At 41.1% G+C, this 13,013-nt stretch overlaps 1 protein-coding gene across 1 annotated transcript in view; it reads left to right on the top strand.

The window, feature by feature from the left end:
• The window catches only part of LOC112644092 (uncharacterized), a 31,928-nt gene extending 19,188 nt beyond the window's left edge, over positions 1 to 12,740 (top strand). The window contains exons 4-11 of the mRNA XM_049112573.1: positions 454 to 687; positions 1,230 to 1,436; positions 4,249 to 4,480; positions 5,630 to 5,783; positions 7,695 to 7,804; positions 8,585 to 8,698; positions 10,086 to 10,232; positions 11,036 to 12,740. Coding sequence (XP_048968530.1) covers positions 4,358 to 4,480; positions 5,630 to 5,783; positions 7,695 to 7,804; positions 8,585 to 8,698; positions 10,086 to 10,232; positions 11,036 to 11,170 — 783 coding nt within the window. The 5' untranslated portion in view covers positions 454 to 687; positions 1,230 to 1,436; positions 4,249 to 4,357 and the 3' untranslated portion in view covers positions 11,171 to 12,740. The remainder of the gene's footprint in view (positions 1 to 453; positions 688 to 1,229; positions 1,437 to 4,248; positions 4,481 to 5,629; positions 5,784 to 7,694; positions 7,805 to 8,584; positions 8,699 to 10,085; positions 10,233 to 11,035) is intronic.
• Positions 12,741 to 13,013: the final 273 nt, after the last annotated feature.

The raw sequence follows: 13,013 nt of genomic DNA, 5'->3' as shown, positions 1-13,013 counted from the left end.
GCTAGTTATGTTACTTTCCCCGTGCTTATTACCTATACATGGAAGTGCTTATGTACATTCTGGAACTAAGAAGTTCTTAGAATATAGTCTTTATAACTTCTTTAATTTTCAGGTGAAGAGGTTGGTAAATAGGGACTAATTAGCTGCACTGGAATGCATTTTATAATCAAACTGAACTGGCTACATCATTTTCTAGTAATTTATTCTGTGCTTCAGCGTTTCATAGGTTCATTTTTTTCCTTATTTATTTGGGTGTCAGTGAAGTGTATGGGATATGTTTGTGTGTATGTTTGTATTTATTTATACTCATATTTACACAGTATTATCTTACTGAGTATATTTATTCGACAAATGCATTTTTTAAGTAAAAGAAAATATAAGCCAAATTGAGAAAGGAGGCCATATTTTTAACGCATCAAGAATAGAAAATAATGGCTTCATAATTTCTCTTAGGAGAAGAAGAGGCAGTGGTCACTGATGCGCATTTTCCTGGTGTGTCTCTTGGCGTGCACCGTCACTACAGCAGTAGGAGTGCTGATACTTTCCTTGGTTTATCTTCAGAACTCTCAGCCACATTCACAAGTCCATCTAGAACTCCAAGCTGGGCCTCTGCAAACAACGGTTCCCCTGGTGCAAAAGGCTGTTGATCCAAAATTCCAGTTTCTTAATCATTTGCCTAAATCCAAGGTATGAATCACACATTTAGGAAAAAGAATCATCAAAAAAAAAAAAAAAAAAAAAAAAAAGGAAAAAGAATCATCTATTGTAACAGTGATTTCAAAACAAAGTTTCCATTGCGTGTGTACTAAGCTTTGTTCTCTCCTCATGACAAGGAGCCAACTGTTGGCCATCGAGAGGAAGGGAGGTGAGCCATTGGGAGAAGGAAGGGCTGGATTCCTGTTGGCCCCAGGCAGAGATTGTCTCTCATAGCCAGCTCTGCGTCCAGTTAAAGGGGAGGACTGTGGATAGACAAATGCAAAGCTCTCTATTCTCTTGTCAGGACAGGTGTTCCTTTCACGTCTGTCATGGGCTGGACTGAAAGCCCGGGGGCTACTACTACTGTCATTCCTGGAGTCTAGCAGACCCATCCTTCCTCTTCTGGGACGCTAGTCTTCACTCCTCACCACAGCCTTTTCTGTCTTGCCTCCCACTTACTCTGCAGGCCCAGTGGCCTCATGTCCTTCAGGTGGCTTGCATATGTTGACGGTCGCTTGCCTGTGACTTTTCAGGTGTTTGAATTCCCCGGTGGTGCAATCCAGTGGGCCCGGTACAGGAATGACGTCAAAGAGTATCTCAGCATTGAAGAAGAGGCCTTTGGCAGCAGCTTGAACAGTCAGAGATCACAGATGACTCTGGGGACCCTGAGAATAAAAAGCAATGGCCTCCGGGCCCCTCACTGGCACTTCAATGCTAATGAGCATGGCTACCTTGTACAGGTATAACCAGTTGGCCTGTGTTCTGCGCCTCAGTGTTTATGCTATGTGTCCTCCAGCTATTATTTTAGTTGTTGCAAAACCTACTCAAATAAGTGATGGGCAACACCCAGGCTTTGGCGGTGTGTTCAATTAGATTAGTTAGCAGTGCCCTGAAGCGGTAACCTGTTTGTTGTAATTAATCTTGGCATCACTTTGAACTTCTTTCTTCAGTATGAAATCATTTTTCACTCGCTATTGTTAAAATAAGATTAATGTTCCATCCTTTGAGCCAAAGCTGAAACTCGTAGCTCTGATCCAGTGATCAAAGAAATGGCAGCTTTCTTCTAAGGATAAAAAGCAATTTGCTGGTGTTCAGCCTGTGGAGTCCCTAAGACCAGGGCAATTGGATGCCCTTTTGTGGTTCAGACTTTTTAGAATTTTTGGGAGTCACGTGAAAGAGAGCTGGAGGTGATATGAGCATTTTCCACTTGAATTTCAAATAATTCATTAATTCTAAAAAGTATTTGTTTATTTATTTATTTATTTATTTATTATTTATTTATTTATTTATTTATTTATTTTTTATGATAGGCACATAGTGAGAGAGAGAGAGGCAGACACACAGGCAGAGGGAGAAGCAGGCTCCATGCACCGGGAGCCTGACGTGGGATTCGATCCCGGATCTCCAGGATCGCGCCCTGGGCCAAAGGCAGGCACTAAACCGCTGCGCCACTCAGGGATCCCTAAAAAGTATTTGTTGTTACCTTCTGTATTCCACATACTAGGGGAGGAGCAGTAACTAAGCGCTCATGGCACTTTCAGAGTTTGGTCTTGCCCCCATGATCTTGTTAAGAGATCAGTCAGTGTCATGTGACATATTTCTGTTGTGTTACTAAAACTCCTTTTTTTAAAGCAATTCATTCAGTTTTAGAATTTTCAATAGGAAGAGAGATTAGAGTTTCATCTATCTGAGACCAAACACTTCTTATTCTTAGGAGAGAATGGAGGCTCAGAAAGATTCACTTTTCTAAAGGTAAACTGTAGTTGTTGGCTGCACTGGGACAAAGTCGATGTTTTCTGACATTTTGTCTTTTACCACGTATATAAAATATGTAAAAGAGGATAGTCTCAGGGCATCTGGGTGGCACAGTCGTTTAAGTCTCTGACTTCTTGGTTTCAGCTGACATCACGATCTCGGGGTTGAGAGATTGAGGCCTGTGTCAGACTCCACGCTCAGTGTCTGCTTGGGATTCTCTGTCCCTCTTCCTGGGCCCCTCCCCGTCTCCTAAAATAAATAAATAAATCTTTTGGGGGAAAAAAAGTCTCTAAAAGGTTAGTTTCCATGGCTCTGGCTGAGTAGTGGCAGGGTAGTAGGAGGAAAGAAAGGCAGGTAAGTAGAAGGGGACCCTTAAAAACAGACCCCAAGGTTGGGAAATTAGTCTGGAGCATGTTCCAGTAGATAAAAGGCCTGGAATCCAGCTTAGTCTGGGGAGCTGTTCTGGAAGTCCAGACAGTTTATAATCTGAACTTCTAAGTGTGGGCTAGAAGATGGTCAAAAGTTACGACTTCCAGTTAACAAAATGAATATATCATGCAATATAATATACAGCATGGTGACTTTAGTTAATAATACCGTATTATAAATTTGAAAATTGCTGAGTAGATCTTAAAAGTTCCCGTCATAAGAAAAAATTCTAATGAGGCAAGTGGATGTTAAAACTAGACTGGTGGTGATCATTTCATGATATGTACAAGGATCAAATCTCTATGTTGTACACCTGAAACTAATATAATGTGAGTCAATTATATCTTAATTACAAAAATATAAAAAAATTCAACTGTAAAGGAAATACATGTGGGCTAGAATATTGTTTAGATCCCAGGAAAATTGTAGGATCTCTCACTCACATGGTAAGGAACCAGCCAATAGAATGTGAAGGAAGCCCCTCTCCTGCATATTCACCCATGGAGGGCGCTTTTGTTTCTGAGTGTCTTCAGGAAAGCCTTGGAAGGAGTGGACTCAAGAGGAGTGGGCATCTGGGGTGGCCAGTGTGCATGGCCCTGCAGTGCCTACCCCGCTGGCTACTGTGCTGTCTCTGCTGGGCATTTGGAGTAGTTGGTCCCCTGAGATGGATACACACTTTATTGCTGTTCTCTGCCTGCGGACTTGGAGAGAGCTCTTTAGAAGTTTACCTTTCCCCTGGATCTTTTTTTTTTTTTTTTAGATTTTATTTATTTATTCATGAGAGACAAAGAGAGAGAGAGAGAGAGAGAGAGAGAGGCACAGAGACACAGGCAGAGGGAGAAGCAGGCTCCACTCAGGGAGCCCGATGTGGGACTCGATCCTGGGACTCCAGGATCAGGCCCTGGGCTGAAGGTGGCGCTAAACCACTAAGCCAACAGGGCTGCCCTCCCCTGGATCTTTAATACCCATCTGGAACTGAGTTGTACATGCCTGTGTAGACACAACAAAGACTTCTTTTTTAAAAAATATTTTATTTATTCATGAGAGAGAGAGAGGAGAGAGAGAGAGAGCGAGAGAGGCAGAGACACAGGCAGAGGGAGAAGCAGGCTCCATGCAGGGAGCCCGATGCAGGATTCAATCCCAGGACTCCGGGATCACGCCCCAGGGGGAAAGCAGACGCTTAAACTGCTGAGCCACCCAGGGATCCTCACATCTGTAGTGTTAAAATTTCATAGGGTGGTGATTAGTGAAAAAAAAAAAAAAAAAAAAAAAAAAACTAAATTGGTACCTTATAAGAGAGGTGGTGAAAAAAGTTTGAGAAACATTACTCTTAAGTGGTGTAAAATATGTTTTCTGTTTATGTTTCAGGGCACAGCATGGATTGGGGTGGTGGCTAATGGTGGTGAAGTTACCACGTACAATGTAACAGCCGGCCAAGTGATCTTCTTCCCTAAAAATACTCTACACTGGATAAAGAATGTGGGAAATGAAGACTGCTTTTTCTTGCTCTTCTTTTCCACACATGATGAACTTCAGACCCTGGACGTTGATGATGTATTTTTTTTCTGTACCTGAAGACATTGCTTCCAGGTCACTTAAGGTCTGTACCACTGCTGAAAACAAATCCCTCCTTGAGGGTGTGCATTACATAGGCACAAAGAAAGCATGAGTATTTGTGTTTCTAGGGTAGCAATTAGTAGGGTAAGAGTTGGGTAATGAACTCAAGAACATAACCTGTGTTCCTGCTAAAGATATAAAACTTGTTGAAATTGACTTAGCTTTTACTTTCCTTTATGAAGGATTTCCACAGGAAACTTAGTGAATTATATCAAAAAGTGAATACAAACTATAGTGAATTATATCAAAAAGTTTTGATAGAGTTAATAACAATTACTATAATTTACGTCTCTGAAAAGCCTTAAGCTCATTCAGGGAGAAGGTTGCTACAGATGATGTAATTCTGTTTTTCTAATCTAATGTAGAGAAGCTCATTGTTTTCCTGAAGGAAAGCTACTCTTGTTCTCTAAATACTTCTGTTATCATGGAGGGACTGACTGCTCATAGGGCTGGGCGCAGTCGGAGAGGGCCAGATACGGATGCTGACAATACAAATGGGTGATCAGAAGAATTGGTGATGGCCCGGGTGTGGCAACTGGAAGGAGTTCTGTGATAAATTTAGAAATTTATTTGGGTGTGTGTGGGGGGTGAGATTTATGTTGCAGCAGATCCTGGTCTAATGTTAAAGGGAGAATAGGAAAAAAATGAGTCATTAGGAGAATATTGGTAAATATGAGAACCAGTGTATCCTTTTGTAGGAGTTATGAGGATTATAAAACATCAACACATTTAAAGCCAAAATGCATCGAGAACTTGGAGGATTGTCATAAATATCACAAGCCTTAGGCTGATTGAGGTCAGTCAGCCCTTTGACTAGGCCACTGAAAAGCACACTGGTTCAACGCTATCCTGTCCTCAGCCACCTACCCTTCTATTATGAAAATTTGCAGAATTTCTCACAAATACCTTATACAATGTTTTAAAAAAGATTTTATTTATTTATTCATGAGAATACACAGAGAGGAGAGAGAGAGCCAGAGGCACAGGTAGAGGGAGAAGCAGGCCCCATGCAAGGAGCCTGACGTGGGACTCAATCCAGGGTCTCTAGGATCATGCGCTGGGCTGTAGGCGGAGCTAAACTGCTGAGCCACCGGGGCTGCCCCTACCTTATACAATTTCTTCTGTGTTTCAGCCTGAAGGTGGAATTAATTTCATTAGAACGTTCCAGAAGCAACAAGAGGATCAGGGGGTCAACCTTCCTCCCAACTTGGCAGAATTGGTTATAAATCCCAGTTATGTACAGTCTCCAGACAGTCTTGTGTGGAGATATTTTTATGACCTTAAAGGTATAGTACGTTATTCTATGAAACCTTTTTAGTTAAGTGTTTATGTATATGATTATATAGGTGTATTGGATTGGGATGTAAGCTTTTTTTTTTAATTTTTGATTTTTAAAAATTTTATTTATTCATGATAGACACAGAGAGAGGCAGAGATGCAGGCAGAGGGAGAAGCAGGCTCCATGAAGGAAGCCTGATGTGGGACTTGATCCCGGGTTCCCAGGATCACACCCTGGGCTGAAGGCAGGCACTAAACCGCTGAGCCACCGGGGCTGCCCTCTTTTTTTTTTTTTTTTAATAGCGGGTCACAATCAGGAGGAGTTTGAAAAAATACATTTCTCTACAGAGTAGGAAATGAGAGGAAAGGAAGAGAAGCAAAAGAGAATGTTGTAGAGGATTTCAAAGGGTGACGGGTGTGCGTTGGAGCTAGAGGTGCCTTGGGAAAAAAGGCTGATGAGAGAGAAGGGTCTAGGAATGCAGGTATTGGAAGCTGTGCTAATGAATTTATACTTTACTTTGATGGGAAGGAAGAGCAATTAAGGGATTTTAAATCGATTTTAAATTAAGTTTGAAAAACTTTTTTAAAGATTTTATTTATTTATTCATGAGACACACACACACATACAGAGAGAGAAAGAGAGGGAGAGGGAGAGACACAGCAGAAGGAGAAGCAGGCTCCATGCAGGGAGCCCGACGTGGACTCAATCCCGGGTCTCCAGGATCAGGGCCTGGGCTGAATGAAGGTGGTGCTAAACCGCTGAGCTGCCCAAGTTTGAAATTTTAAATTAGGTGTTGTATTTATTTTTAAAAATTATTTTGTTTATTTTGAAGTTACTTGACAAGAAAACATTAATTTTAGGCATTCAACATAATGATCCATTATTATTGTGAAATGATCCACTACACTTAATGTCCATCGCCACACACAGTTACATAATTTTTTTTCTTGTAATGAGAACTTTTAAGATCTTAGCAACTTTCAACTATGCAATACAGTATTATTAACTATAACGGCCATATGAAGTATATCCCCATGACTTAACTATCTCGTAACTAGAAGTTTGTACCTTTTGACTCCTTTCACCCACTCTGCAGCTACCTTACTCTCTCTCTAGGAGCCACCAATCTGTTGTCTGTATCTATGAGCTTGTTTTTTGTTCGTAGATTCCACAAATAAGTGAGATCATATGGTATTTGACTTTCTCTGACTTATTTCCATTAGCATAATGCCTTAAGGTTCATCCGTATTGTCCCAAATGGCAAGACCTCATTCTTTCTTCTGACTAGATAATATTCCACTCTATGTATATGTCACGTTCTCTTTATCCACTCATCGACTGATGGACACTCAGGTTGTTTCCATATCTTAGCCGTTGTAAATAATGCTGTGGTGAATATGGGGGTGCAGGTATCTTTTCGTGTTAGTGTTAGTGTTTTGAAGTGATGGCTAATCTAGCTGAATTGTGGATTGGAAGAGGACAGATGAGAGGCAAGGAGATGAGTTAGGGGCTCCTGAAGTCCCTCAAGTGAGGGATGGTGGTGGTGGCCTGCAACGTGGCAGTTTTGAGAGGGAGATAATTATTATGAAGCAGGAGAATTTAAGAGGTAGGACTGATGGGACTTAGTGGACTGGCTTGAGAGTGAGGTACAGATTGACCTGTAGGATGACTCTCAGGTCTGTCTGAAAGAGGTCACTCTATGTTAGAAATTGCAGGAGAGCTTGGAAGGTAGGACATTGATCTGACCGTCTCAGATCAGTGTCTTAGGGGCACATAGGATGTGGTGGCAGTGGTTCCTACACACGTTTCCTATAACTACAGAAGAGCTTATGTACCTTAGTGGGACTACATTTGGCTCTCCTTTTGTACTACCATTTTGAAGTATTTTATCTTGTTTTTTAAACTTTCTCTGACTCAGGTTCAAAAGAATATCAGTTTCCAGGAGGAGTAATACAACTGGCACAATATTGGAAAAATGCAAGTGAACTAAGCAACCTTGAAAAAATTTTTAGTGAATTCCTGAATCAGGTAATTGAGAAAAAAAAATCTGTAAATATTTTATTTATTTGAGACAGAGTGCTCAAGAGAGAGCATGAGTGGGGGTGGGGGGGGGGCAGGGAGGGGCAGAGGGAGAGGGGGAAGCAGACTCCCCACTCAGCAGGGAGCCCACCTCGGGGCTCCATCCCAGGACCCCAGGATCATGACCTGACCCAAATATGGATGCTTAGCTGAGCCACCAGGAGCCCTGAGAAAAAAAATTAACGATCATTAAGATGGATGAAATATGAGATTTAGATTGGATTCAGCCTTCTTTTGGAAAAAAGGAAAAGGAAAAATCTAGTCAAATGTTACTTGATTAATGGAAACTATTAATTGAGGCCTCTGTGGATGTGGGAGCTTTACTTCTTGGCATGGGTAGTTACATTAATGAGAAGACTGGATGCTTGTGAGACTTCTCTTTCATTTGTTTTTAAATGTTCAACTGGCTGCATTGCAACAGAGTACAATGGTGGCATCAAATTCCCTGAGTCAAGTCCTAGGGCTACTACCACTGTCCGACCCTAAGTAAATTACTCAGCCAGTCTACATTTCAATTTCATCCCCTGCAAAAAAGAGGGGGAATAATAGTACCAACCCTACAAGATTGTTGTAAGGAAAAAGAGACATCATAAAAATAAGGGATATAAAAAATTACATGTTCTCAGGGAGGGCTGCAGAAAAGTTATAATTAGGATTATATAAATGGTTAAGTTGCGGAGTCGAGTGTTTGCTGAATAACTGGATTTACTTTTTCCCCCCTTTTTCAAGCATCAAAATGCCCTCACTTTGAGTACACTCAGAATTTATAACAATGGATTACGACAGCCACATTTTCATTTTAATGCAAATGAAATGGGATACGTAATAAGTGGATGCGCAAAGGTAATTTCTCCAGGAACAGCTTTTTGAACTTTCCTTTTTATTGTTTTAAGGATTTATTTATTTATGAGACACAGAGAGAGGCAGAGACACAGGCAGAGGGAGAGGCAGGCTCCCTGTGGTGAGCCCGATGTGGGACTAGACCCCAGGACCCCGGGATCACACCCTGAGCCAAAGGCAGATGCTCAACCACAGAGCCACCCAGGTGTCCCTTGAATGTTCTTTTTTAATGTAGAAAGAAGGAAACAGGAGGTTTTTGTTTTGGTTCAGATGTTGGTAACATTTAAAGATTTGGTGCTAATGGCTTTGGGGGTACAGGATCCACAGAAGACAGGCCATGCTAGATAGCTTCTCACTTTGATGTTAGCATGAGAAGAGGCTAAGAATGCATCAGAAATGATAAAGAAGTGATCACTTACAGTGAAGGGTTTGAAACATTTTACAGTTTCAGAGTTTCACATGTTTAGGTATTGCAAGGTTTACTGTGCTGCCCTTTGGGGAATATGAAGTAGCCCTTTGCCTCTCAGAGTAATGTGAGTGGGATGGCTGGGGAAGTGTGGAGCGGCAGCGGTAGGAAGGCCACGTATCCCCATTTCTGCAGGATCCTTCTGATGTATGCTGGTCTTGATGAAACTGGGGACTCTGAAGAGAATCTTGGTTTGGATGATCATAAAAAAAGCCAAACTGAAGAAAAGCCATATTATGGTAGTGACTTGACCATAGTTCTTCCGGACTTTCCCGGGACTCCCTGGGGAACTCTCCAATGGCTTACACAGGTCAAATGGATGTCTAGCTTGTATTTGTCTGTACCTTTCCAACAGGAAGAACCAAACCAGACTGAATTGCGCTGGTTATGTCATACATAGCGAAAGTCTTGTTTTATGTTTTGAGAGGTGAAGGCTTTAATGCAATGGAAAAGGGCATTATGATCTCTCACAAATTATATTTCAAGGATCAGATTTTATTTTTGGTTTGCTTGTGTGCTCATGAGCGTGCATTTGTGCACGTTTCATCTCTGATCCTTTTAAGGAAGACTGTTAGGATGCTGCAGTCCTGGAAGGCTGAATTTTCCTGAGTAAGCAGAAAGGAGGGCACGAGGACAGTAAAACACCGAAATGTAGGCTTTCTGCCTAATTGTAGAATTTATAACCCTTAATTAGAACATAGTGATTGATGCTCTTTTTGCAAGATATTCCACAGTATTGAACTCACTAATGCATTTTGAGGAATGTTTAGAGTATCTTTTGACTTCTGTGTGGCTTTACCCTCACTAAAAAAGTCCTTTTATAACTGTATGTTTTTATTCATCTGTTCTTCATTAATACTTCTCCTTAATGAATATTTGGTTTTATTTGCTTAACTTCACCATTGTTCCCCTCCCCCCCTTTAGGTGGGCATTATCAATACTCAGGGTGCCATGGAGTTTAACGTTTACATTGGAGATGTGGTATTTTTCCCTGTCGGAACCCAACATTACATTAGGAGCGCATGTGATGAGGATTTTCTTTTCCTTCTTGCCTTCAGCACTGGAGACCAGGTGAATGAATATAAGCCAGTTGTAGAGGTTGCTGAGTGCCCATGATGTATGGAATATCCTGCGAAGCAAATGTGCCTGGACCACAGGAGGCCCTAGTAAACATGAGCTGAATGAATGCATGAATGAACTAGCAGAACCTATGTGTGAAGAGAAGAATCAAATAATAATCTCATTTGGTTATAAAGGGATCTAATAGGTCACATTTTCTCCCGACTCCCGAGTTGCCAACCAGTTGGGAAAAACACATACCTAGACATAGAGACAGACAGAAACACACAGTGAGACGGATCCAGAGGGACCAATTGAGAGAGGCTGACTGAGAAAGAGAGGAAGGAGAGTGAGAGAGACAGGGAACAAGGACAGGGTCAGCCCCAGCCACCTGGACGGCCAGTCAGACAAGCGGAGAGCGGCCTGTGTCTGGCTGTGGAGTAGGACGACGAGTTACCTGGCAGGCAACGAGGTTTGCTCTGCTGGGTATGGAGCTAGGAGAAGCCCTTTTGTTACTAGTCCCCACTCACAGGAAGACGGAGGGTCTTCCCTCATCAAAGAGAACTACCCTCAGTAGGATAGATGCCCTTCCAAAGAGTTTCAGGTGCCTCAGCACCTCTAGTGATCAATTGCATGAGAAGGTGAGCTCGAGGGAAGGCAGGCATACCAGGTGACCATTCACAGGAATTCATAAGGCTGTCAAGTCACACAGCCAAGTACCCTGCTGTCTGGCAAGTGCCTTGACAGCTGTAGGATCTTTGTAGGGATCTGAGGACTTTGGTGCTGATACATCTTGTTTTCGTTTCCCCTGCCAGTTGCAAACCCTTGACATGGATGATTATCTCCAGGCCACAGCCGACCATATCCTGGCCCAACTTTTCTTCAAAAAGCAAAGCGAGTTTAAGAAGATCCCCAAATTCAAGGAGGATCAGGCAATCAACCTGCCTTAGATTTGCCTGATGAGTTCACATTTACTCTCCTTCCTCATCTGTTATTATTTTTAAAGAAGGATCACTTTGCTAATGTACCTGGAACTCTTTACAGAGTAGAGGTGGGAAAGCAGGTACAAAAGAGCCGTGTGAGCTCATTTAGCTGATGGTGATTACAGGCAGTGCATGCTAAGGGAGCATTTCAGTATATTTTGTGTCGATTAGTAAATCTGTGGAGGAGACCCGATAAATCAATATGTTTTTGTATGGATTTTAGTGTATTTGTATATATTTATTTATTTTCCTTTTGTTACCTCAGATTTTATTACTTTCAGTGAAAAATCAATCCTTTTATGCAGATCAGTAAATCTTACTATTATGCATGTATTTTTGTCATTCTTCACCGTGAAAGAAAGTCAGCCTATGTACATACTTACTAAGGCGCCGGAACCCACGAACCTCAAATCTTGTCTGGAGAGTTCAGTATAGAACCCTTAGGCTGCTGATTCCTGACACTTTTGTTGGAATGGAGATACTTTATACAATGGCAGAATTTTCAAGGATTCCTCATTTGACTGGTTTTGTATTTACTGTGTATTAGCTGAGAAAATATTCAGTGATAAACTAATTATGAATTCAGTACCTTCTTTGAATGTATTGGATTTTGTTAATCACATCGGCAACTATTTACATTTGAGGAGTAGTCATCCCTGTATTTGAGAAGCATGTGGTTTACTTAGTCCATTGGCAATGCTGGCTCTTTATGTGGATGCACACACCGCTTGTCATCACTTGAAAACTGGTAGGGGCTGGTGGTCTCCAAGTTGGGGGCATTATCTTAGTGGAAAAGTTTGTTCAGATCTACTCTGTGCTGGGTTTTGTTTACATTTTAACAAGTGTCTGGTACCCCTTCATTGTGCCTGGGGACAGCTGTTAGTTCTGGTTTATATAGGACCATTTATATAGGCCGTTAATCCTATCCAGTCGGATCCCTTCTAACATGAGGAAGTAGCCATCTCCCTTATATACCTAATCAGATAACAGAAGGCCTATTATCGCTTGGAACTACTGTGTATTACCTTATTACCTTTTCTGGAAGAGCCAGTCAAGATGAGACTTGATAGCAATGGGAGTTTTATGATGGCAGTGTTGTTTTGAAGAGACTTTATAGGGAATAGGTCACCATCCAGGAGGAGGAACATCGTTGAGAAGATGTAGGGAACAGCAAAAGGCAATAGGTATATGGAAAGAGGACGTCCAGATAGAGGGGAAAATAGTCATCAAAGGCAAAGGGCAATGTGTGTAGACAGAGTTTCTAAGTTTTGTTTTACTTTAGGAACTTTTTTATGTACTATAAACTAGTTCATAATCCATTTTCTTATATTAGGAAGTACTGTATCAGGTTTTATTTAGTAAAGATTTTATGTATCTTTGTATATTATTTTGCCATTGTAATTTTCAATGAAATCTGTTCTTGTGGTTTTATGTATTTGAAGCATTATTGGTTTCCCTATATGCATCCTTGAAATATGACTTAGGAATCCAATCTATGTATTTAAAAAAGAAAAATCTTAAAAATAAAAATCTAATGAAGACAATTCAATTGGAATACTGTTGGTATGTTATTCTATGGCGGGATGTGTTCTACTTTGTTACTCTAATTTTAGTCCTTTCTTTATCCCTTTTTGGGATGATTTCTAGTTTTCATACCATTTTATTCTCAAGGGTCACTTAGTCCACTTATACTCAAGTGCTTTAAGCTTTTTGGTATATCAACTTTATTAATTACCAAATCCACAGATTAAAGAGTGAATTGCTCAATCAGACTGATTATTTGGCATCATTCAAGCAAAACCCAGACATT

The sequence above is a fragment of the Canis lupus genome, chromosome 1 (assembly GCF_003254725.2).
Source record: "Canis lupus dingo isolate Sandy chromosome 1, ASM325472v2, whole genome shotgun sequence".
Lineage (NCBI taxonomy): Eukaryota > Metazoa > Chordata > Mammalia > Carnivora > Canidae > Canis > Canis lupus.
The sequence above is the reverse complement of the archived record's forward strand: the minus strand, read 5'-3'. Positions and strand labels throughout refer to the sequence as shown.